Source organism: Mastigoproctus giganteus, chromosome 12 (assembly GCF_048544385.1).
Source record: "Mastigoproctus giganteus isolate SK-2022 chromosome 12, ASM4854438v1, whole genome shotgun sequence".
In the NCBI taxonomy this organism is placed as follows: domain Eukaryota; kingdom Metazoa; phylum Arthropoda; class Arachnida; order Uropygi; family Thelyphonidae; genus Mastigoproctus; species Mastigoproctus giganteus.
Genome location: NC_143586.1, coordinates 24,032,575 through 24,060,416, shown reverse-complemented (window position 1 = coordinate 24,060,416; position 27,842 = coordinate 24,032,575). Strand labels below are relative to the sequence as shown.

Here is a 27,842-nt window from a genome sequence, read left to right as displayed (position 1 = left end):
ATCTGTCTTTCCTCAGTTTGAATTTATGCCCTCTCAGGTGATTATTCTGAGCAAGAGGCAGTATCCCATCAGCATTGAGCATGCTCAAACCATTCAAGGCTTTGTACACCTCTATCAGATCATCTCGCCGGTGCCTAGTCTCCAGACACTGTAATTTGCAAAACTTAAGCCTTTCTTCGTAAGAGCAACCCTTTGTCCCGTTCACTAACCTTGTTGCCCTTCTCTGTACTCGTTCCAGCAGCCCTACATCCTTATTGAAATGAGGCCTCCAAACCTGTATACAGTACTCAAGGTGTGCCCTGACCATTGCCTTATACAAGGGAATAATCACCTCCCTATCCCTGCTAGAAACATTCCTGTATATCGTGACAAATGGGCCTGGAGTACTGGGGTCCATAGTTTAACAGATATTTATTTAAAGTATACCCAGTATAAAATAAAATAAAATATTTCCAGAAGCTTTCGGAACTCGTGTCCCTTTCTCAACTGACAGAATTTTTGAATACATTACAAGCAAAGTGTGGCACGTTACTCATTCGTCATTGTTGTAGCACGGACGTGTGCTGCCTTGCGCCAGTGATCATCCATCAATAAAACGGTTGTCTCCAGGATTGGATGTATACGCATGCCTTTCTGGCGATTTAATGCCTTAGGGTTGTTCATTATGTTTAGTGACTCTAGCCATAGGCGGTGGCGAAAGTGTCGCGCGTGGTCCACTATCTCAAAGTCGCGCTTGGGGTCAAGATCGTGGTTGGTAGCCCAAAAATGTTCTGCAAGCGCGGACTGGTCAGTTTCGGCAAGCCGGATTGCTCTGTCGTGTTCCGTGAGGCGATCCTGGAGACGTCTCGATGTCTCACCTACGTAGCAACTGTTACAGGCCCTACAGGTGATACGGTACACTACATTGCTGCGTAAGACAGGTGTGACAGGGGTCTTCACACTGGAGACAAGTGAATGTAGGTTCCTACCTGGTAATTGTACACATTTTATGTTGTAACTTCTCAGGATCTTCGAGATACGTCCTGACACTCCTGGATAGTACGGAATGTAGGCGGATGATATGCCGACTTGCTTCGGAGGTCTTGGGTTGGAAGTAAGTTCTTGTGCCTGTAACAAGCATCTGTTTAGTACATGAGATGGATAACCGCATCTGGTTAAGTCCGCCTTCACACGGGAGATCTCGTTACGTCTAATTGTGTCGGTGCTGGAATGGCTCCAGGCCCTGGAGAACAGGGTGCGGGCAGTGCTATTGAGATGGCTTGGAGCGTGGCCGGACCCGTAGTTGGTGAATTGACCGCACCACATGGGTTTGCGGTATACTGAGGTCTCTAGATGTGGGCCTACGCGATGCACTAGCACGTCCAGAAACGGGAGCGAACCGTCCACCTCTGATTCTACGGTAAACTTGATGAAATTGGATAGAGAGTTGAGGTATTCTAGTAGTACCGTTTCAGAACCACGTGGTATTATGGTAAAAATATCGTCGACATATCTACACCACGTTGTAATAGGTGTAGGTGGGTTCTGGTGTATCTGCTTCTCCAGATCTTCCATGGCGATGTTAGCTACTACGGAACTGACAGGGGCACCCATAGCAGTGCCATGTACTTGTTTGTAGAGTGAGTCTTCAAAGGTGAAGATGCTGCTAGAGAGGCATAGGTTGAGGGCGGTACAGATGTCATCAGTGGATAGTGACGTCCTGGATTGGAGGCTTAAGTCGCTCTCAAGGAGCCTTCTGGCGCAGTGCACGGCCTGTTGGACGGGAATCGAGGTGAATAAAGAAACCACGTCAAATGATGCCATGACAGAGTTATCAGGGATTGAAATGTCCTTAATGGTGTTAATGAATTCACTGCTGTTTTTAACGGTGTGAGATGTATTACCTATAAGAGGCGAGAGGAGGCTCGCGATGTGTTTGGACAGTTCATACGTTGGGGCACTGCAGCAAGACACTATAGGTCTGAGAGGAATACCCGGTTTATGGATCTTTGGTAATCCGTAGAATTGTGGTAGTTGGCAGCCAGTAGCACGCAGAAGATGGTGAGTCGCGGTCGGGATCTTCTTATCTTTAAGCCATGCGTGGACAAGTTTATTAACATTTGCTTCCAGACGTTTCAAGACTTTAACGGGAGGATCAGGTAGAGGTTCATATACGTTAGGATCGAGTAATAGGGCCAAGGCTTTCTCTCGGTAGGCTGATCGGTCCAGCACAACAGTCCGGCGCCCTTTATCCGCAGGAAGTACAACGATGGAGTTGTCTTTTCTTATAGATGACAGGGCGGCACGTTGGCGGTGGTTGAGGTTTGAGCACGTTTTTCGAGTGTTGCGGAGGACTGCGGCAGTCTTGAATCGGATCTCGTTGGCAGTTTCTTCGGGAAGGTTGGTAATACTGGCTTCTATGCCCATAGCGAGCTGTGTGATGGGAGGTTTCGATGGTATAACGGCGAATTTCATACCGTTTGATAAAACACTCAGCTGCTCGTTGGACAGTTGTTTGTTACTTAGATTCAAGACGAAAGAAGTCGTGTCGTCTGAACGAGTGTTCGTCTTTAAGGAGTTAGTTTCTATGCTCAAGTTTATGAATTTGCGCTGTTGGCGTAAACGGTAGGTATCCGAGGTCTGACTAGCCCGATGGCAGATGGTATGTATAAGGTTTGTAAATACAATAGGCGAGACCTTACCTTGTATATGTTGTAACAGTCTGGACTTGTTGTAGTCAGCGTTCCTGATTTCACGGTGGAGATGGGATATCCATAAATTTAACGTGCGTAGGCTGAAGTTAAAGCAGGCACGATCCATATGAGAGTTGTGGAACGGGGCTTTGTATCGGAACCCTTTAGGTATAATTCGATTGCTTTTGCATCTGTGGGCGAAGCGTAAATGTTGCCTGTAGCGAGCTATTGAGAGGAAGCACTTTTGCAACTGTGCACAATCGTTGTAGGTATTATGGCCATAAAGTGATCGAATAGTGACAAATGGGCCTGGAGTACTGGGGTCCATAGTTTAACAGATATTTATTTAAAGTATACCCAGTATAAAATAAAATAAAATAAAATATTTCCAGAAGCTTTCGGAACTCGTGTCCCTTTCTCAACTGACAGAATTTTTGAATACATTACAAGCAAAGTGTGGCACGTTACTCATTCGTCATTGTTGTAGCACGGACGTGTGCTGCCTTGCGCCAGTGATCATCCATCAATAAAACGGTTGTCTCCAGGATTGGATGTATACGCATGCCTTTCTGGCGATTTAATGCCTTAGGGTTGTTCATTATGTTTAGTGACTCTAGCCATAGGCGGTGGCGAAAGTGTCGCGCGTGGTCCACTATCTCAAAGTCGCGCTTGGGGTCAAGATCGTGGTTGGTAGTCCAAAAATGTTCTGCAAGCGCGGACTGGTCAGTTTCGGCAAGCCGGATTGCTCTGTCGTGTTCCGTGAGGCGATCCTGGAGACGTCTCGATGTCTCACCTACGTAGCAACTGTTACAGGCCCTACAGGTGATACGGTACACTACATTGCTGCGTAAGACAGGTGTGACAGGTGTGCCCACATCTAGAGACCTCAGTATACCGCAAACCCATGTGGTGCGGTCAATTCACCAACTACGGGTCCGGCCACGCTCCAAGCCATCTCAATAGCACTGCCCGCACCCTGTTCTCCAGGGCCTGGAGCCATTCCAGCACCGACACAATTAGACGTAACGAGATCTCCCGTGTGAAGGCGGACTTAACCAGATGCGGTTATCCATCTCATGTACTAAACAGATGCTTGTTACAGGCACAAGAACTTACTTCCAACCCAAGACCTCCGAAGCAAGTCGGCATATCATCCGCCTACATTCCGTACTATCCAGGAGTGTCAGGACGTATCTCGAAGATCCTGAGAAGTTACAACATAAAATGTGTACAATTACCAGGTAGGAACCTACGTTCACTTGTCTCCAGTGTGAAGACCCCTGTCACACCTGTCTTACGCAGCAATGTAGTGTACCGTATCACCTGTAGGGCCTGTAACAGTTGCTACGTAGGTGAGACATCGAGACGTCTCCAGGATCGCCTCACGGAACACGACAGAGCAATCCGGCTTGCCGAAACTGACCAGTCCGCGCTTGCAGAACATTTTTGGGCTACCAACCACGATCTTGACCCCAAGCGCGACTTTGAGATAGTGGACCACGCGCGACACTTTCGCCACCGCCTATGGCTAGAGTCACTAAACATAATGAACAACCCTAAGGCATTAAATCGCCAGAAAGGCATGCGTATACATCCAATCCTGGAGACAACCGTTTTATTGATGGATGATCACTGGCGCAAGGCAGCACACGTCCGTGCTACAACAATGACGAATGAGTAACGTGCCACACTTTGCTTGTAATGTATTCAAAAATTCTGTCAGTTGAGAAAGGGACACGAGTTCCGAAAGCTTCTGGAAATATTTTATTTTATTTTATTTTATACTGGGTATACTTTAAATAAATATCTGTTATTCCTGTATATCATTAAATAAGACACCGTGAGCTACTCTTGCAGCCTGTCTGCACTGCTCAGAGAACTTCATATCTGCCTGCACAATTACCCCCAGGTCCTTTTCATTCTCTACGACTGTCAGTGTAGTACCACAGAGTTGATACTTTGCTCTGGGGTTGCTGTTTCCCATATGTAGTACTTTACATTTGTCGATATTATACTTCATTTGCCACCTCTCAGCCCATCTGCTCAACCTTTCCAGATCCTGTTGCAGCAGCATAGCGTCAGTAGCGTCCTTAACAACCCTGCCAACCTTTGTATCGTCTGCAAACTTGGACATTAAGCTTGATATACCATCATCAATATCATTTATAAATACAGAAAACAACAATGGACCCAACACTGAACCCTGAGGGACTCCACTAATAACATTAGTCCACAGTGAGCAGTGTCCATTAATTACCACTCTGTCTTCTGCCACTCAACCATCCCTTTATCCATAGCAATAATTTGCCACCAATGCCACACTGCTCCAATTTGTGCAGCAGTCTTCCATGTGCAACAGTATCAAAAGCCTTTCTAAGATCCAAATATATAATATCAAAGTTATTCCCTGCATCCAATTCTTTTGTGACTACATCATAGTATCCAATCAAATTGGTCAGGCAAGACCTTCCCTTAACAAAACCATGCTGTGTCTGAGCTATAACTGAATTCTTGTCAAGATGATCCTGCAGTGCTTCTTTAACCAGTGCTTCCATTAATTTTCCTGGAACAGAAGTTAAACTCACAGGTCCTAATTACTTGTGTCAGCCTTTGATCCTCCTTTGTGAATTGGGGTTACATTTGCACATCTCCAGTCTGTGGGTACCTCCCCTGAGTCCAAGGAAGTTCTCATAATTATGGCTAATGGATTGCTTACTTCGTTTGCTACCTCCTTTAATATAACTGGATAGATCCCATCCACCCCAGGTGCCTTTCTTCTATTTATCTTCAACAATTTCTCAATTATTACAAGGTCATCTAGCTCACTGCCAGTGTTTACTCCATCTATGACATTCCCCTTGCTGAATAACTCCTCATGTGTGAATGTAGATGCAAAATATTGATTTAGTTTGTTAGCTACCTGAGCAGGATCATCAATAGTTGAACCATCGATATCAAGTGGACCAATCTGATTCACCCCCTTCCTTCTAGAGTTTACATAAGTAAAGAATAAAGAACTCCTTGCTGTTTTTCTTTGTATCCCTTGCCAAAGATTTCTCGTAATCTGCCTTCGCCTGCCTAACCTCCTTTGTAACTTGGTTACAGATCAACTTATATCTATCATAGGCTTCTGTGTCACATGTTAATTTATATGTATCCCATGCATTTTTCGTCTCTGCCATATGTCTCATTAGTTCATCTGACATCCATTTAGGCGTGAACCTTGAACAATATTTCTTAGTTGGTATGTAAAGCCTAGTAGCTTCCAAGATAATTTCTTTGAATGCCTCCCATTTTGAGTTTGCTGTTGGTAACATCATCAGTTGGTTCCACTGTATAGAATTTAAATACTGTCTCAGACCATCGTAGTTGAATTTACGAAAGCAATAACCCTTCCCTTTACCCCTGATGGTAGTTACCTCCTTGAGTAAATCCCACTTCAGCACACTGTGATCACTGCCACCTAGTGGTTCCTGTATCTGCAGATTCTTAATGCATGAAGAATCACTACTTATAATCAAATCAAGAGTATTGCTCCCTCTAGTTGCTTCCCAAACATGCTGATTTAGAAAACAATCATCCAATAAATCCACAAAAGCCTTGCTAGTGTGTGAGTGACCAATCCACAAATTCCAGTTAATATCTGGGAAATTAAAATTCCCCATTATAAGACTCTCTGATTTACTGACCCACTCTATTTCCCTATACAGTTTCTTATTATACTCATAATCATTAAGCCTAGGACCAGGGTATGTCTGCCAGGGGCAAAGGTTGATGACATTGTAGAGCGGATATCATCTTTTAAGGGCACAAAAGGTGATATAGTTGTACACGTTGGCACGAATGATATTAAGAGTAGGAGACCGGCGGAATTACTTAGCAAGTACAGGTCACTGCTGAAAAAAAGCCGTGAATTAGGGTTGAACTTGAAAGTGTCTGCAATTCTGCCCAGACACGATAGGAGGGAGTATATGATGAGAGCCTTGTCGATCAATTCGGCCCTGGAGGGATTGTGCAAGGCTCAAGGGGTAGAATTTTTTTCAGCCTGGACTGTACTTGTTAACAGGAGAGATTGCTTCTACAGGGATGGGATACACTTAAATAGAAAGGGTGCAAGAATTTTTGCTGATGCTGTCGAGGCAGTGTTAGGTGGGTCGGAAAACTGCTAGTTGGGGGGGATACAAGGACTAATAGATTAACAGTAGCCACTGGCAGAGGTGGAAGTGATTCTTGCACTGCTTCTATTGAAATGAGCAGAAGTCTGAAAAACAAGATGCAGGATATTTCAGAGACTGCTGGTAGTCATTGCGTTACAAGTAAACACATGGGTTGTGTTAGGGTAGCTAAGAATAGAAACAGGTGCATGTATACCTGCGTGTACACCAATGCTAGGAGTTTGGTAAATAAATTTGATGAATTTGAGGTATTGCTCAAAACATCAAAGGCAGATATTGTTGGGATATCAGAGACGTGGTGTCACACAGATATAAGTAATGCGGAACTGGAATTTGGGGAATACAATGTGTATAGAAAGGATAGACAGGACAGGAGGGGAGGAGGGGTTATGCTATTAATTAAGAAACACATAAAGTCCAAGGAAGTGAAGCCAGTCGACATCGATGGACAGGGCAGTGCCGAATCAGTTTGGTGTGACATAAGCATAGGGAAATCAAAATTGAGAGTAGGAGTGTGCTATAGGCCTAATGACTCTGATGAGTATAATAAGATATTGTACAGGGAAATAGAGTGGGCCAGTAAATCAGAGAGTCTTATAATGGGGGATTTTAATTTCCCAGATATTGACTGGAATTTGTGGGTTGGTCACTCGCACACTAGCAAGGCTTTTGTGGATTTATTGGATGATTGTTTTCTACACCAGCATGTTCGTGAGGCAACAAGAGGGAGCAATACTCTTGATCTGATTATCAGTAGTGACTCTTCATGCATTAAGAACCTGCAGATAAATGAACCACTAGGTGGCAGTGATCACAGTGTGTTGAAGTGGGATTTACTCAAGGAGGTAACTACCATCAGAGGTAAAGGGAAGGGTTTTTGTTTTCGTAAAGGCGACTATGATGGTCTGAGACAGTATTTAAATTCTATACAGTGGGACCAACTGATGATGTTACCAACAGCAAACTCAAAATGGGAAGCATTCAAGGAACTAATCTTGGAGGCTACCAGGCTTTACATACCAACTAAGAAATATTGTTCAAGGTTTAGGCCTAAATGGTTGTCAGATGAACTAATGAGACATGTGGCAGAGAAGAAAAATGCATGGGATACATACAAATTAATGGGTGACATGGAAGCCTATGATAGATATAAGTTGGTCTGTAACCAAGTCACAAAGGAGATTAGGCAGGCAAAGGCAGACTATGAAAAATCCTTGGCAAAGGATGCAAAGAAAAACAGAAAAGAGTTCTTTACATACTTGAACTCGAAAAGGAAAGGGATGAATCAGATTGGTCCACTGGATATTGATGGTTCAACAGTTGAGGATCCTGCTCAGGTGGCTAACAATCTAAACGAGTATTTTGCATCTACATTCACGCATGAGGAGTTATTCAGGAAGGAGAATGATGTAGGTAAAGTAAACATTGGCAGTGAGCTGGATGATTTTGTAATAACTGAGAGGAAAGTGGAGGAGAGATTGTTGAGGATAAACATAAAAAAGGCACCTGGGGTGGATGGGATCTATCCAGTTATATTAAAGGAGGCAGCAAAGGAAGTATGCAAACCCCTAGCCATAATTATGAGAGCTTCTTTGGACTCAGGGGAGGTACCCATAGACTGGAGATGTGCAAATGTAACCCCAATTCACAAAGGAGGATCAAAGGCTGACACAAGTAATTATAGACCTGTTAGTTTAACTTCTGTTCCAGGTAAATTAATGGAGGCACTGGTTAAAGAAGCACTGCAGGATCATCTAGACAAGAATTCAGTTATAGCTCAGACGCAGCATGGTTTTGTTAAGGGCAGGTCTTGCCTGACCAATTTGATTGGATACTATGATGTAGTCACAAAAGAACTGGATGCAGGGAATAACTTTGATATTATATATTTGGATCTTAGAAAGGCTTTTGATACTGTTGCACATGGAAGACTGCTGCACAAATTGGAGCAGTGTGGCATTGGAGGCAAATTGCTGCTATGGATAAGGGGATGGTTGAGTGGCAGAAGACAGAGAGTGGTAATCAATGGACACTGCTCAACGTGGACTAATGTTATTAGTGGAGTTCCTCAAGGTTCAGTGTTGGGTCCGTTGTTGTTTTCGGTGTTTATGAATGATATTGATGATGGGATATCAAGTTTAATGTCCAAGTTTGCAGATGATACAAAGGTTGGCAGGGTCGTCAAGGACACTACTGATGCTATGCTGCTGCAACAGGATCTGGAAAGGTTGAACAGATGGGCTGAGAGGTGGCAAATGAAGTTTAACATTGACAAATGTAACGTACTGCATATGGGAAACAGTAACTCCAGAGCAACGTATCAACTCTGCGGTACCACACTGACAGTGGTGGAGAATGAAAAGGACCTGGGGGTAATTGTGCAGGGAGATATGAAGTTCTCTGAGCAGTGCAGACGAGCTGCAAGAGTAGCTCATGGTGTCTTGTCAATGATATACAGGAATTTTTCTAGCAGGGATAAGGAGGTGATTATTCCCTTGTATAAGGCAATGGTTAGGCCACATCTTGAGTACTGTATACAGGTCTGGAGGCCTCATTTCAAGAAGGATGTAGAGCTGCTGGAACGAGTACAGAGAAGGGCAACAAGATTAGTGAATGGAACAAAGGGGTGCTCTTACGAAGAAAGGCTTAAGTTTTGCAAATTACAGAGTCTGGAGACTAGGCACCGGCGAGGTGATCTGATAGAGGTGTATAAGGCCTTGAATGGTTTGAGCATGCTCAATGCCAATGGGATTCTTCATCTTTCTCAGAATAATCACCTCAGAGGGCATAAATTCAAATTGAGGAAGGACGGATGTCGGATAGATGTGCGGAAATTTGCCTTTGGCCAGCGGGTGGTTGGTTGGTGGAACCGACTTCCATCACTTGTTGTTGAAGTTGATAGCCTAAACAAATTTAAAGCTCAACTGGACAGGTATTTCGAACGAACGGAGGGGTGAAATGGGAGAGGGTTTTTTTTTTTTTTTTTTTGGGCTGATGCTGAATAAGCTTGCTTTCTTGCATCGTATGCCTCTACTAATGCTAATGCTATAGCACACTCCTACTCTCAATTTTGATCTCCCAATGCTTATGTCACACCAAACTGACTCGACACTGCAATGTCCAGCGATGTCGACTGGCTTCACTTCCATGGATTTTATGTGTTTCTTAACTAATAGCATAACCCCTCCTCCCTTCCTATCCTGTCTATCCTTTCTGTAGTAGTAGTTGTACTCCCCAAATTCCATTTCTGCACTACTTATACCTGTGTGACACCACGTCTCTGATATCCCAACAATATCCGCCTTTGATGCTTTGAGCAATACCTCAAATTCATCAGATTTATTTACCAAACTCCTAGCATTGGTGTACACACAAGTATACATGCACCTGTTCTTTTTCTTACCTAGTGTTAGGAAAAGTGACAAATATCTTGCCTATTGTTAGGAAAAGTGACATTGGCTGGTTTGGAGGTTTTTCAGGGTTGTTAAGTATGAGTTTTACTACTGTCGTTTTCTATGATATGGGGAAGACACCCTCTCAAAGACATGCATTGCTTAAGTTAAATAAGACTTCTGGTTTCCAAAATATATGTATGACCTAAGTCTCGATCAGGTCAAGGTTAGATCATTTACTGTATTTGTATTTCTTTTGGTGTGAATTCCAGTCATTCTGTCTTCTGATCTGTGTTTGCTGATTGCCCTCTGTTAACCAGTCGTGTAATAATGTTGTCTAAGATAGTATTTACAGTGAAATTATCGGTTTATCTTTTTGAATGACCACGTAGAATCTCTCTTTTTGGCTTGATTCTGTTGAAAGTTATTTTATACACCGTCCCAAGGATCATTGTTGTCCAGTGTTTCTACCAGTCTTTTGCCATGAATTTCTTTTCTGATGATATATCATCTAACCACAAGCATCTGATGAAGTTTGTGGTCATATGCTGAGAACCATGATGGCCCACAATTCTAAAGTTCCTAGAAGCCTGGGCCATCATGCATGCTGCAAGAAAAGGTTTATGAAAATCCATCCACTGGGTGTTGAGTTGTATGCAGATGGACATGGTGAAGATAATAAATGCTTTATGCATTTGTGTGCCCATCCATAAAAGGAGAGTGTAATTTTATGTAGGTGAAAGCAGTGGTTTTCATCATCATTAGCCCCTTCCAAAGAAAAATCCACTGATTTCAGTAGTCATGTTGCTTGTTGTGTGGAAAAAAAGAATAAAATAGTGTAGTATCAATTATGAATATGCTCATTTTACATAATTATGTAAAGTAATTAATTGTTGATTACATTATTTATTACTTAACTGTTTTTAGATAATATTTTCTTTTCAAAGTAAATATTTTAGCATAGAGGCAAATGTACAGACAGAGATAAGGACAGATATCAGCCCATTTATATAATAACATACATATTGAATAACTAAAATATTTCAATTGAAAGGTATCATATATGTAAGCAGAGTTTAAAGTCTATTTTTTTATGTTAATTTTTTAATATATTCACTGAAATTTGTTATTTGAACTTATGAACTTCAACAGTTGTATTTATTATGCAACTGCATAATTTTCAATATATTTATAATCCCTCAAGTCTTTTTTCTGTCCTGAACTGTTTCTAACTCCTCTCCTCCCCTAACTTAACTCCTGGATTTCTGTTCCCCAAATGAAAAAAAATTTTCATTCTGGTCATTAATCACCCTCTCAACCCTCAGGAGAGGTCCTAGCACCAATCATCGAGGGACTCCACTTGCTAATTCACTTCAAAGAATTAATCTTTGAAGCTACTAAGCTTTTCATACCAACTAAGAAATATTGTTCAAGGTTTGGGTCTAAATGGATGTCAGATGAACTAATGAGACATGTGGCAGAGAAGAAAATTGCATGGGATACATATAAATTAACAGGTGACATGGAAGCCTATGATAGATATAAGCTGGTCTGTAACCAAGTCACGAAGGAGGTTAGGCAGGCAAAGGCATATTACGAGAAATCTTTGGCAAAGGATGCAAAGAAAAACAACAAAGAGTTCTTTATTTATGTAAACTCTAGAAGGAAGGGAATTAATCAGATTGGTCTACTTGATATTGATGGTTCAACTGTTGATGATGCTGCTCAGGTGGCTAACAAACTAGATTAGATTAACAGTGGCTACTGTTAATCTAATTGCCAATCATTTGTAATTTTAGTGGTGTACTTTCTCTCTTAAAATTAGCATTCACCTATGTGAAGCCAGTGATCTGTACAGATCATATGAGTAGCAGCCCTAATTTAAAATTGATGTTTAAATTATTTTATTTTATTTATTTATTTTTTTTTTTTGTCAGAGATATGCTAACATCTTTTAAGACCAATATTTTAAATAATTTTCAGGTAACACTTTATTTCATTAATGGAAGAAGAAGAGTTAAAAAAAAAAACAAACAAACAAACCTGATTAATTCAGAACGTGTTAGCACACTGTTGTATGCTAACATTTTCTGAGATCATTTATCTACTCTTATAATTACCTATTACTACCCAATCTTATAATCAGCCATTATAAAATAACATGTTCTGCTAGGGTATGGAGCATACTTATATATTAATTTTTCATTTCCAGGACTGCTCTTCATTGGGCTGCTAAAAGAGGAAATCCTAACATTGTAAAATACCTTTTAAATCACGGGGCAGATAAAATGTTAACTTCAGCAAGAGGAGAAACATTAGCAGAAAATGAAGACATCTTGAAAATGTTGGGAGGTATGACTCCTTTTTTTTTTTTTTTTTTTTTTCTTTCTAATAAAGAACTAAAGTGTGTGTGTGTGTTATTTAAAGAAAGCACTAACATCCAAACAAATAGGGTTTGCATAGTTGACATGATAGTACTAATGGAAATGTGGTGCCATCCCAAAATAGGGAATTGGCCATGATACAACTAAAGCTTTCCCAAATTCAGAACTTATGCATGCCAGCATGAATCTGTGTGGTGTGAAGTAACTGGATGTAAAGGTAATGAGAATGGCAGTATGCTACCAACTGGAAGATCACAGACTAGCCGCCAGTTTCAGCACCATCTGAATCACTTAATATATCATGATTTAGTGTGATCTAAACCTGCTTTTGGCCATGGTGTCAATTGTCGATCAGCCACCTGGGCCAATCTGCCCCAGTGTAGATATGATGAGAGCCTCTGTATGCAGATGGAATGGACAAGCAAGTGTGAATGTCTTATTATGGGGGATTTCAATTTGGCTTTTGTTGATTGGAGCAAGTGGGAGGGAAACTCACCATGAGGGACAAAATTTTTAAATAATTTAGATGATTATTATTTGCATCAGCATGTTAAAGAAAATACTAGGGGTAAGAATGTTTTAGATCTAATCATTATCCACAAATCAATTGATGTCATAGAGCTCATAGTACAGGAACTATTAGCCTGAAGTGATCAAACAGTCTTTAGTTGTAAGGTGAAGAAAGAAACTGTAAATGTTAAAGACATGGAATTTAATTTCAGGAAAGGGGACTTTGACATTTTGAGGCCTCTGTATATTGGGCAGATAGCAGAGGGAGAGAGAGGGCTAATACATTAGCATTAGCATTAGCAGAGGCATATGATGCAAGAAAGCAAGCTTATTCAGCATCAGCCAAAAAAAAAAAAAAAAAAACCACTCCCATTTCACCCCTCCGTTCGTTCGAAATACCTGTCCAGTTGAGCTTTAAATTTGTTTAGGCTATCAACTTCAACAACAAGTGATGGAAGTCGGTTCCACCAACCAACCACCCGCTGGCCAAAGGCAAATTTCCGCACATCTATCCGACATCCGTCCTTCCTCAATTTGAATTTATGCCCTCTGAGGTGATTATTCTGAGAAAGATGAAGAATCCCATTGGCATTGAGCATGCTCAAACCATTCAAAGCCTTATACACCTCTATCAGATCTCCTCGCCGGTGCCTAGTCTCCAAACTCTGTAATTTGCAAAACTTAAGCCTTTCTTCGTAAGAGCAACCCTTTGTTCCATTTACTAATCTTGTTGCCCTTCTCTGTACCCGTTCCAGCAGCTCTACATCCTTCTTGAAATGAGGCCTCCAGACCTGTATACAGTACTCAAGATGTGGCCTTACCATTGCCTTATACAAGGGAATAATCACCTCCTTATCCCTGCTAGAAAAATTCCTGTATATCATTGACAAGACACCATGAGCTACTCTTGCAGCTCGTCTGCACTGCTCAGAGAACTTCATATCTGCCTGCACAATTACCCCCAGGTCCTTTTCATTCTCCACCACTGTCAGTGTGGTACCGCAGAGTTGATACGTTGCTCTGGGGTTACTGTTTCCCATATGCAGCACTTTACATTTGTCGATGTTAAACCTCATTTGCCACCTCTCAGCCCATCTGTTCAACCTTTCCAGATCCTGTTGCAGCAGCATAGCGTCAGTATTGTCCTTAACGACCCTGCCAACCTTTGTATCATCTGCAAACTTGGACATTAAACTTGATATCCCATCATCAATATCATTCATAAACACCGAAAACAACAACGGACCCAACACTGAACCTTGAGGAACTCCACTAATAACATTAGTCCACGTTGAGCAGTGTCCATTGATTACCACTCTCTGTCTTCTGCCACTCAACCATCCCCTTATCCATAGCAGCAATTTGCCTCCAATGCCACACTGCTCCAATTTGTGCAGCAGTCTTCCATGTGCAACAGTATCAAAAGCCTTTCTAAGATCCAAATATATAATATCAAAGTTATTCCCTGCATCCAGTTCTTTTGTGACTACATCATAGTATCCAATCAAATTGGTCAGGCAAGACCTGCCCTTAACAAAACCATGCTGCGTCTGAGCTATAACTGAATTCTTGTCTAGATGATCCTGCAGTGCTTCTTTAACCAGTGCCTCCATTAATTTACCTGGAACAGAAGTTAAACTAACAGGTCTATAATTACTTGTGTCAGCCTTTGATCCTCCTTTGTGAATTGGGGTTACATTTGCACATCTCCAGTCTATGGGTACCTCCCCTGAGTCCAAAGAAGCTCTCATAATTATGGCTAGGGGTTTGCATACTTCCTTTGCTGCCTCCTTTAATATAACTGGATAGATCCCATCCACCCCAGGTGCCTTTTTTATGTTTATCCTCAACAATCTCTCCTCCACTTTCCTCTCAGTTATTACAAAATCATCCAGCTCACTGCCAATGTTTACTTTACCTACATCATTCTCCTTCCTGAATAACTCCTCATGAGTGAATGTAGATGCAAAATAATCGTTTAGCCACCTGAGCAGGATCCTCAACTGTTGAACCATCAATATCCAGTGGACCAATCTGATTCATCCCTTTCCTTTTAGAGTTCAAGTATGTAAAGAACTCTTTTCTGTTTTTCTTTGCATCCTTTGCCAAGGATTTTTCATAGTCTGCCTTTGCCTGCCTAATCTCCTTTGTGACTTGGTTACAGACCAACTTATATCTATCATAGGCTTCCATGTCACCCATTAATTTGTATGTATCCCATGCATTTTTCTTCTCTGCCACGTGCGTAGGACACGCTTCTTGATTAGACCGGGGTTCGAGCCCGTCACCACCAAATACAGAGGATGCGGAAAGGTCAAGGAATGACCACCGCATTTCCCTGAGCAATATGGCCTTAGTTGCTAATGCTCCTAAAAACCAAAACAACATCTTCTCTGCCACATGTCCCATTAGTTCATCTGACAACCATTTAGGCCTAAACCTTGAACAATATTTCTTAGTTGGTATGTAAAGCCTGGTAGCCTCCAAGATTAGTTCCTTGAATGCTTCCCATTTTGAGTTTGCTGTTGGTAACATCATCAGTTGGTCCCACTGTATAGAATTTAAATACTGTCTAAGACCATCATAGTCGTCTTTACGAAAACAAAAACCCTTCCCTTTACCTCTGATGGTAGTTACTTCCTTGAGTAAATCCCACTTCAACACACTGTGATCACTGCCACCTAGTGGTTCATTTATCTGCAGGTTCTTAATGCATGAAGAATCACTACTGATAATCAGATCAAGAGTATTGCTCCCTCTTGTTGCCTCACGAACATGCTGATGTAGAAAACAATCATCTAATAAATCCACAAAAGCCTTGCTAGTGTGCGAGTGACCAACCCACAAATTCCAGTCAATATCTGGGAAATTAAAGTCCCCCATTATAAGACTCTCTGATTTACTGGCCCACTCTATTTCCCTGTACAATATCTTATTATACTCATCAGAGTCATTAGGCCTATAGCACACTCCTACTCTCAATTTTGATTTCCCTATGCTTATGTCACACCAAACTGACTCGACACTGCCCTGTCCATCGATGTCGACTGGCTTCACTTCCTTGGACTTTATGTGTTTCTTAATTAATAGCATAACCCCTCCTCCCCTCCTGTCCTGTCTATCCTTTCTATACACATTGTATTCCCCAAATTCCAGTTCCGCATTACTTATATCTGTGTGACACCACGTCTCTGATATCCCAACAATATCTGCCTTTGATGTTTTGAGCAATACCTCAAATTCATCAAATTTATTTACCAAACTCCTAGCATTGGTGTACACGCAGGTATACATGCACCTGTTTCTATTCTTAGCTACCCTAACACAACCCATGTGTTTACTTGTACCGCAATGACTACCAGCAGTCTCTGAAATATCCTGCATCTTGTTTTTCAGACTTCTGCTCATTTCAATAGAAGCAGTGCAAGAATCACTTCCACCTCTGCCACTGGCTACTGTTAATCTATTAGTCCTTGTATCCCCCCCAACTAGCAGTTTTCCGACCCACCTAACACTGCCTCGACAGCATCAGCAAAAATTCTTGCACCCTTTCTATTTAAGTGTATCCCATCCCTGTAGAAGCAATCTCTCCTGTTAACAAGTACAGTCCAGGCTGAAAAAAATTCTACCCCTTGAGCCTTGCACAATCCTTGCACAATTAGAATTATGTAATATCTCTAAAACAATAATCCTAGAAGCCATGAATGCTATATGCATTCATAAGAAAATATAGGCACAAGGAGAATGCCAAGATGGATGAATACAAAGTTGGCCAGTGTAATAGCAGAAAAAGATACCCTGAGACAGTTACAGAGTGATGAAAAGTACCAAAGTCTATGACAGCTCTAAGTTGATCTGTAATGGTACATCTCAATTTAATGTTCATGGAACTTTTTTTTGATGATTTGACATGAATATCATATAGTGTACTAGTAATGTAGTGCATGGTAGTGGAATTATAGGGTTTTAATTGTGGTTGTAAGTAGCTCAAAGGGTCTAATCATGTTAGTGGGCATATATTCATTCACATGTTTATAGCTAAGAAATTTTATTTCTATCGAGGCTGCAACTAATTTGAAACTCTACAAATGTAATGGTATAATGCAAGCTTGATAGCATAATACATATTATTGCATTTAGGTATCTGTTAGTTTAGTATAGTATTCTTGAATTTAAATGGAAATCATGCCTCAGACTAGTAGCAAAGCAACAGACCCAAAACAGAGTGGTTCAGGTGAGATTGAAAGGGCAGTTCTTCATATTAGTTTTGCCACTTGACTGGACATAACTAGTAACCTTATCTCATACACAAACAAGTATAACTACTAGTCTTTGATGGGCAGCACAAATAAGTTCTTCCCCATAAAATTTTGCCAGCCAGGCAGCATTATGAAGTAGCCAGGTGGGGAAGTGTAATACCTCCCAGTATTATAAAATTTTCTGTTATTTATAAATGTGACTTAAGCAATCCAGAGCAAAAATTAATTGCATAATTTAACATATGCTTCTGTTGCATTGACCTCGATCACATAGTATGTTCGAATTAATATTTGTCTAGATCAGTGAGCAGTACTGTACGGTACTACGAGAATCGCTTAAATTTTAGTCGGGCAGTCAGTTAAATTCACTGGGCAGTGCACCCGTTCAACAGATCCTGGGGAGAACACTGATCAGACAAGTTCACTTTCCTCCCCCCTTCAGAATGAACACTTCATTATAACTTTAGTTAGTATTAAAATTTATAATTTTTTGTTGGTGTTAATTATGTATTTTTTGGAAATTTCTTTAGATGTAAATTTGTAATTTATATCATTTAGCTAAACTGTCAATTTGATACTTGTTTTGGCAGGTAAATTACATGGATGCAAAATTAAAATGATTTAAGAATAGACGTATAACAATATATATATATAACCCATAATTAGTTAATACTTGCAACATGAGTTAGTCAGCTATCTGATATAGTTTTTCAACCAAATTACAAATATTTGTAGCATCTCAAATTCTCTCTCCCTTTCTAGGTCCATCACCAGGTAGTGAGTGTAATTCATCTAATCTGCCTATAACCCCTCACTATTTAGGTCATCCTCCTCCATCAGGATATAGAGTGGATGCTGGGGATAATGGTTCCTGTGATCATCGTTGCACTGAGTTAAGGCAATATTCTGCTCTTGTACAAAGTCTTCAGGATTGTGGTAAGTTATAGAACTTTTTCTTTATTGGTAAAGTGTATTACATCCTATATAAGTATGCTATAATTTTATTATTATTAGCGTAGTAGTGTCAAATGATGCAAGGAAGCAAGTTTATACAGCATCAGCAAAAAAAAAATTAAAAAAATAAAACACTACCCATCTCATCTGCCCATTCCCTCTAATAATATTTCTAATTTTTCTTTAAATTTATTCAAACTACCCACTTCTACAAAACCAGATGTATTTTCACACACCTGTCCTGCAGCCATCTTTTTTCAATTTAAGCTTGTGTGTGTGTTTTTCCAACATTCAACTTTAAGTTAATTCCAGTGTAAAAAAAATAATTGCATTAATGTGGTATAACACTGATTTTAAAACTAGTGTGGTAGCTGATGATCATGTTAATTTTGGAAGTACTGCAACAGTTTATTGTAAAATCAAAACAAAGTAAATAATTTAATACAGTGCAACCTTGATATAATGTGCCTTTTCACACGGCAGTTGGGATACCGCTGGTATGATCCTGTCCTCCAAAATGAATTATGAAAAAAACTATGTCCCAAGAACTAGCAACTCTGTATTGGAAACTGGAAAAAGTGAATGCTGTATATACTTGTGCTGTACATCCTACTACCATATTTCCAAGAAAGGGAAATTAGCTATTATAATTGCTTTGATATATCCAATATTCAGTTGAAGAGTAATTTTTTTGAACAACAGGACTTGTCAGAGACTAATTACTGTAGACACTCGGTTTCTCCTCTCAACAAGATGCAATAAAAGAGTATGTCAGTGGAATGCTAATTACAAATAGCTACACCTGGAGGGGATACTGCTACCATTCGTCAAGTGTGTTACATTCAGTTACAAAGTAAATTTTTGTAAACAACAACAGATGACAAAGAGTAGGGATAAGGAATTCTTCACATATATAAATGCAAAGAAGAGAAGGACAAATTACATTGGATCCTTATGTAGTGTACATGGGATAGTATTAGATACCCCAGCTGATGTTGCAGATGAACTCAACAGTTACTTTGAATCGATATTTTCAGAAGAAAAACCCTTTATGTCAATGAGAAATTATGGGAGTGAAGTTCAAAAATATGTAATTAATGATATTTAAATTTCACATGTTTGTTTAATGAAAAATCTTTCAAGCCTACAGGTGAGTAAGGCTCATGGGGTTGATGACATATACAAAGGGTACTAGGAAAGTTTTGCAATATGACGCAACAATGAATCACAGGAAGCTGCTTGTTGCTGCATGTTGAGACATGTTCATACGTGCATAGTAGCGGCCACGCCAAGTCGATGGGCTCAGTTATTCATTAGTAGTGAGAGTGTAAAGTGCTTGCGATGGCATCGTGGTCACGAAATGAGATAAGGACAGTTTTGCGGTATAATTTCGTGCGTGGTTTAACCATAGACCAGTGCTTAGAAGAAATGACTCTTGCACTAGATGATGATTGTCCACATCGTACAACGATATTCAGGTGGTATAGAGAATTCCAAAGGGGAAATTTCACTCTGGAGGATTCTGAGAGGCCGGGAAGGCCACGAACGTCAGTTACGGAGGAAAACGTTACTGTTGTGAGGAAAATGCTTGACGAAAACAGGCGAGTGACCTACCAACAGATAGAGGATACTTTGGGCCTAAATGCACCGGCAATTCGTTCGATTCTGCAAGATCATTTGCACGTGAAGAAACTTTGTTCTCTCTGGGTGCCGCATCAACTGACTGAAGAGCAGATGACACAACGTGTGACTTGGTGCCGGGAGATGTTAAAAAAGTTTGATAAGGGACAATCTCGGTATGTGAACAACATCGTGACAGGTGACGAGACTTGGCTGTACTATTACAATCTGCCGACCAAGGCTCAAAACAAAGTTTGGGTCTTTGATGATGACGACACACCCGTAATTGTCAGAAAATCCTGATCTGTAAAGAAGAAAATGATAGCTGTATTTTTCAAATCGAGTGGAATTGTGGAACGTGTCGTTTTGGACACACAGAAGACAGTCACAGCTAAGTGGTATACTGAACAATGCCTGCCTAAAGTCATTGGATCTATGAAGAACCTGCGGCCAAAGTCAAGAATAGACACCTGGTACCTCCATCACGATAATGCTCCAGGTCACCGTGCCAAAGCCTGCACCGAATATTTGACCACGACAGGACTGAAACTTCTCGAGCACCCTCCCTACAGTCCAGACCTTGCTCCCTGCGACTTTGCACTGTTCCCGCACGTGAAAATGAAGCTAAAAGGGAGGCGATTTTCCAGTGATGAGGACCTTCTACGGGCTTGGGACAACGAGTGTGCTTTACTCCCTAGTGAAACTTGGCAGAACTGGTTTAAAGATTGGTTTCGGAGGATGGAGAGGTGTATTGAATGTAGAGGAAATTACTTTGAAAAAATTAAATAAACAAAGCTATATTGCAAAACTTTCCTAGTACCCTTTGTACCTTATAATTTTAAGGTATAGTTAATAGTAATGGAGGCATGTGATGCAAGAAAGCAAGTGTATGAGTTTTATGTAGCATCAGCCAAAAAAAAAAAACCACTATTTCATACATCCATTCAGTCTAAAAGTTTGTCCAGTTCCTCCTTGAATTTATTTAAGCTATCGACTTCCACAACAACACATGGAAGTCTGTTCCAGCAATTAACCACCCGCTGGCTAAAGGCAAATTTCTGCACATCTATTCTACAACTGTCTCTCCTCAATTTGAATTTATGCCCCCTCAGTAACCCTTTGTAATCTGAGCAAGCAGAAGAATCCCATCAGAATTCAGTGTGCTCAACCCATTCAAAGCCTTATACACCTCAATTAGATTACCTTGCAGGTGCCTAGTCTCCAGCTGCTGCAATTTGCAGAACTTAAGTCTCTCTTGATAAGAGGATCCCTTCATTTCCTCTCACCAATCTTGTTGCCCTTCTCTTTACTTCTCTTCATTCCTATTTATGTATTACAATGATGAAGGGAAAAGGACCAACGAAAAGTGCAAGTGGTGGTAGTGCCAGGAAATGAAACAAAATTGATTTAGAAATGAAGATGAAAATGATTAAGAAGTACGAAGCAGGACAAAGTTTGTCATCTATTGCAAGGGAATTAGGTCTCACTGCTTCAACAGATTATACTATTTTAAAGGACAGTGCACGTATAAAAGAACATGTCAAAGGATCAATGTACTTAAGATCAACAGCGATCACAAAACAGCGTTCAGGTGCTATATCGAAGATGGAACAGCTGTTAATAATATGGATGGAAAATCACATTCAGAAGCGAGTGCCCCTGAGTCTAACGACCATTCAAGCAAAAGCAACAAGTATTTATAAAGATATTAAGGATAAGTACAGCTAACCCCAACCCAAGTTTAATAGGTTCAAGCATCATGCTGGTCTCCATTAGTGCCAATTCTGCAGCTGCAGAATCGGCACTGGTGGCTTCACAAAATTTCTCTGCAGCTGCAGAGAAATTTTGTGATGTGTTGGAAAAAATGTAAATCAATGAATATACTCATAAAAGGGTTAAGAATACCAGGTTGTATGTATACCTCTGATATACTTTGTCACAGCTCTGCCAAGAAGCTTAAACAGAGTTAAAGCTATGTTAATACAATTTCTGGCAAGTATCTTGCTCCTACATGTATAAATAATGTTAAATCTCTGTAGGGTAAGATTTACTTTATACAGGCTAGATGGATGGGCATCTTTCACAATCTTTAGTTTTATAACAGTGGAAAAAACTAACATCAAATGCATATTATTTTGAAAAAAACTGATGACAGCCCTCTGTAAAATTATTTATCAAAGTTTGCTAACAACACTGAGCATCCATATGTTGCTACCTACTGGTGTTATTTGGAAATAGTTAATTTTCAGCATGGCGGTACTCTGTCAGGCATACACCAAGATAGAAATATAAACTGGAATCTGAATTTTGAAGGCAGAAGGAATAAAACCTTCAGAAATTTATCGCAGAATGTTGGCTCAGTATGAAAGTATACATTAGAAGAGTGGGGATAAATAAGTTTAATAATGATACTGAAAGTGTTAAGGAGTCCTTTCAACCAGACCAAATAGATTGTCTTGTGATACCAGATGTCATAGTGGCAGTAGAAGAATATAGGAGGAAATTGTTACATTTCTCACAAAGAAATTGACACAGTGTACAAGATCTTTGTTGGATCAACATGCAGTATCATTAGTGAGGAGCATAGTTCCCTCTATTTTTTTTTCCCAATGTGTGGAATGAACATCACTTTGAGTGCTTATCTTATGATCTTGTATGGTATAATTATTATAATCATTAATTACAAATGTAATTAATGACGTGTGATTTTTACATGTGGATTGGAAAATAAACAATTTAATAACAGATAATTATAACTACTAGATCAGTATAAAATTAGCTTTATGAAAATCATCCTTTACAATTTTAAAAATTTTTATAAACTACTGAATGAACATTCAGAAAATAATCCTTATGCACCTCCAAAACATCCTTCTACAACAGTTAGACAATGCGATCTCTGATCAGTGAGATTCGGAGGTACATTTTCTATAAAAAAAAATAATTTCTTTGAATTGTTTGTACTATGGTTCTTCCAAGTATTCTTGCACATATGGTTCCTAACAGATATAAAACATAATTTGTATTCTAGTAATAGAAATATGTAAAACCAACCAGGCTGGGACCTGGGTGCCATGTTTGGCTACATCTGACAGTGTAGTGCACATTTAATTTAATGCTTTGGACTTCCAAAATAACTGTGCAGTAGCACAGTTATATTTTGGATTTCCACTTTTGAAAAGTGTGTGCTAGATGAATTCCTTGTTATTTAACACGAGAACTAAAGGAACTATGACTTAATGTGCATTCAATGCTTCTTGGATAGTGAGTGTGAAGGGGACACCTTAAAACGTATAGTGACTGGAGATGAATCCTAGAAGCACTGTTACACACTAGAAAGCAAATATGCAAGTCCATGCCCAAGCATCAACTGGGAAAGTTACTCTATCTAATTGTAATGAAATGATTCTGTAACATTATCTGGAGAAAGGAATAAGAATGATGAGTGAAAAATGCTATTTTGTGCTTCTGAACCAATTGAATCCAGCAGTTAGAAAAGATACTTCATTGTTTTCTATCCCTGGGTGTGTGCTGCAGAGTGATGATGCCCATCCTCACATTGCTATTCTACAGTGAATCAGATACAGGAGATGAAGTTTGAGGTATTAAATAATCCTTCATATTCACCAAAATTACTTCCATTTGATTATATAACCTTTCTTTGACTACTGAGAGGATGTCGCTTCTCATCAGATGAAGAAGGCAAGACAGTGGTGCACAAATGGCTTCAACACTAACCACAAAACTTCACTTCTCTCAAGGAATCCATCTATTATTAAAAGTTAAGTATAATGCTGATATACCACTTTAACCTTTGTGGTTTTCATTTGATTGATCTATGTAAATGTAAGAGGCATGTATGCATAATGTTTGGATACAAGAAATGATAATAAGAATATTAAGAAACATATATGCATATCCCCAAATTCTTTTTTTTTTCTTTCTTTTTTTTTTTTTTTACTGTTTTAGAAATGCAGCAGAACTACAGTAAAGGACAAAGGTAAATAGTCCTAATGGTATTTGCTGCTAGGACTGTACCAATATTTTATTTCATTATAACCATACTTCAGTTTTAACATCAATAATTCAGATCAAAAGTAAAAACAATCCATAAAGAATACTAAACTTGACTTTAATAAAACTCTGATAGGTATTTTAGATTTAAATTTAGTGAAGCTTTAAGTAAATTTATTTGAGGACATATCCATTTCAGGGTTAATAATATGTCTGCATTAAAGTTTTTAAACTGGGCATGTACTCTTAAGCACATGCATTTTTGCTAATCCTATAAAGTGATGCTTAATGCAGGTTGTGGTTTTATGTGTTTGTGTGTGTGTGTCCACCTTGGAATTTCATATTATGAGAGAGTACTATTAATTCAAATGAAATCGAGAAATGATTGATGACTACTGTGACAAAAGCAAAACAGCTTTGGTAAAGAAACTAAGACAAAGAATTCATTGTTACAAATCAGTTATTACTCATTTCTGCTTACATGTGTTAAGTTTTCCAAAGTATTTTTTTATTCTGTTTCCTTTTAAATTACTTGTACAATTATTATACTTATTTGAATGACAGAACTGGTAGTGAAGGTACGTGTTTCTCAGAATCCTGATCCTGATTTCATTGAAGTTGAAATTCCTTATAAAGAGCTAACATTTTCTAGTCTTCTGAAGATTTGCTGTGATGAACTACAAGTAGATCCAAAAAAGGTAAGCAATACTGGTAATTTAAGGAATAGTTCTGAATTAGCAAAGTTTTGACTTGAATGTACACCTCTGAATGATTACTTCTTTATAAAATTATTAAAATGGGTCCATTTTAATAATTTCACTTTTTTCTTATCTCTGAATACTTATTCCTTAAACTTTTAGCTCTTATTTAGATTATCATTACCATATAATGAGTGTCCATATAATGAAAATGAGTCACATTTATCCTTCTTAAGCTGGTACTTTTCAGCTCAATTTATTTGCCATGTTATCCTAGCAGTAGTGAAGAGTAAACTGACAGGTGACCCTCAAAAATAACATTCCCACATTAATGTTAATCAACGATTAAAAATCTGGAAGTTTTTCTACCTTCCTAAATATAGTCAAACTATAGAGGATTTGAGGAACAAGTTGCAAGGAACAATAGAGGATTTGAGGAACAAGTTGCAAGGAACAATAGAGGATTTGAGGAACAAGTTGCAAGGAACAATAGAGGATTTGAGGAACAAGTTGCAAGGAACAATAGAGGATTTGAGGAACAAGTTACTGCTTATCATTCCAACATCTGGAAATTTATCGATTTGCATTAAAAAAGAACAAAGTATTAACGAAATGCGCATTGAACAATATTTAAATGGAAGTGATCCGGGCAACAAAAAAAACAGTATCGCGATTGTGATGAATTAATTAAAAGACTTGTTAGTGCATACGATGAATGGGGTGATATTGTTGATTATCTAAGAGGTATAGCGCATAATATTTCTTATTAATAATTTATATACTGTGTTGTAAATATTACAGTTTCTTAGTAATTAATTATCCCAACGTGACTGATTCTGAAGATTGCATAAACATTCGTTTTGAATTTTTGCAGTGTACTATGGTTATGTATTATAACCTAATGTTATAATTAGTTTAGTTTAAAATTAACCAATTGTTATATTGTTCAAATAATGGATTTTTTACTATTTTTGTGATACATGTAACTATTAAAATACATAATCTACCTATTAAATTACATATTTCCATACATGTGTTTTTTTTTTTTTTTTATTTCCGTACTATTCCCTCACAGTTCATAGAATTCCAAAAATATGATAATCATAGCTTAAGGCAGAAACTTAAATAAAAAATAACTTTTTATGATTTGAACAAACACATCTCATTGCTTCTAGACGGTAAAATGCGATAAACTGACGCGGCGGTAAATGGGGTCCAAACACCTTTCGTGTTCTTCTCTGTAATTTTATCCCAGGATCGTTGTATTATTTTAATTGCATCTAAAATATGGAATTCTTTCCAAAATTCTTTATGGGTTGGACCTCCCTCCTTATCTGTTGCATTAATTAGCATATCAATTGTCTCCAGAAGATAATTCATTTTAAACATTGAAATAATGCCCTGGTCCATTGGCTGCTAAAGTAATGTCGTATTTGGTGGCAAAAAAATTATTTTAACATTAGGAGGTAATGTTGTAGAAATGGTGGGTGACCAGGTGCGTTATCTAATATTAGAATCACCTGAAAAGGAATATTTTTATCTTCCCAATATTGTTTTACTTCACGCACAAAGTGATGCGAAAACCAATCTTGGAATAAAGGAAGAGAAAATTCTGAAAATTTATTTATGTTTTTTATATGATTGAAGATTTCAGCAATTTCGAAGATTTCTCCTTTCCTCACCACATGACATCCTACCTCATCTTTGATTCCATTTAAATAAATATAAAAATACATTAACATTTAATTGCTTTTCATGCACTTGAAAAACACAGTATTGTATCGTAAATTCTTGTTAGGGAAAAAATCTCTATTCTACATAAATGAAGTACTTACATAAAAAGATGGCAGTCTGAATTTAGAGAATTTTAAGTTTTACTATACTTTTACTGTACTGTTTCCTAGTTGCATCCATTGTGTTAAAATAATGAAATTCAAAAATGCACAATTTTAAATGCTTATAATTAAAAAAATATTTTTAATGATGCACAAAGTGTGCCATACACCTGCTCTATTAAAATTTTGGACATGCTGATCAGAGAATTAAGGAATTATGCTGTACTTTATTAACTTTGTGGATTGAATTGGGCAAGGCAATTCTTTATTTGATAGTTGGTCCATCAGTACAACTAAGCTGACATCACAGGAGTTGTACTGCAGTATAATAACTCTTCCTGCATGGAGGCCAGGTTATTTGTCTGCCTCTTAAGATAAACATTAAGTAGCAATTTTTAATGTTTCTTGCACTTTAAAATTTCATTTATTTTATAGGTAATCAAGTTGAGGAAGCTACCCAATACCATTCTTAGAAAAGACAAAGATGTTCGCCGTTTACTTGACTTCCAAGAGCTGGAGATAATTTTGCAGAATGAAAAATCAGTTCCTTCAAATTTCAGTTATAAGAAATCAAATCATAAACCACCACCCCAACCACAATATAATGCTAATTTTTCGCACCTAAACTTATCTCATCTTCCTCCTGGGTATATCAAAAATCACACAATACCCCCAACAAAAAATCTTCTAGACAAATCTAATTATTGTAAGAATGGTACAATATTATACTGAGTAAAATTTTTTCCCTTTATAGAATCATTTTGATAATATGTAACTGATAACTAAGTGCTAATTTGGACTACACTTTTTTATAAATATGTATATAATAGTTTTATCAGCAATTCCAGCAATTTGAATTATTTATTTTATATATTGAAAGTCATTCAGAATTTATATATTCTGATTTGTTAACATGAAATTAGAGCTTTTCAGTACTTGTTTCAATCTTTTAATTTATATACGGTTATTTAATTTTCATTTTGTTGCATCTGAGATTATAAGAGTTAATGATACTATTTTGTAATGTGGTTACTGTCATTCTGCACTCCCCACTAAACAGTTCCTTTTTTTTTTTTTTAATTCCTTTCCTTTTCTAATAATTTTTTCCATTTGTGCAATGCCATCTTCATATCAGGATATCTTAGTTCATGTGTGTTATTGGACATTAGCATTACAAAGACTATTACAATGGTCTTAGATTAAAATTCGTTATGAGAAGAAAAATCATAACAGTGCCTTGCTTGTTCAGTTTATAGTGCATTGCATATTTCTCTATGTAGGCCTTTTTTTATCCTCCCTTTATACCATCGATTTAAAGTTAAATTTCTT

General features: G+C 38.6%; 1 protein-coding gene across 1 annotated transcript in view; it reads left to right on the top strand.

Annotated features, from left to right (window-relative positions):
- LOC150076791 (ankyrin repeat domain-containing protein 40-like) overlaps positions 1-27,245 on the top strand; it is a 39,615-nt gene extending 12,370 nt beyond the window's left edge. The window contains exons 2-5 of the mRNA XM_090386654.1: positions 12,452-12,591; positions 18,155-18,328; positions 24,545-24,678; positions 26,949-27,245. Coding sequence (XP_090242780.1) covers positions 12,452-12,591; positions 18,155-18,328; positions 24,545-24,678; positions 26,949-27,245 — 745 coding nt within the window. The remainder of the gene's footprint in view (positions 1-12,451; positions 12,592-18,154; positions 18,329-24,544; positions 24,679-26,948) is intronic.
- The last annotated feature ends 597 nt before the right edge of the window (positions 27,246-27,842 follow it).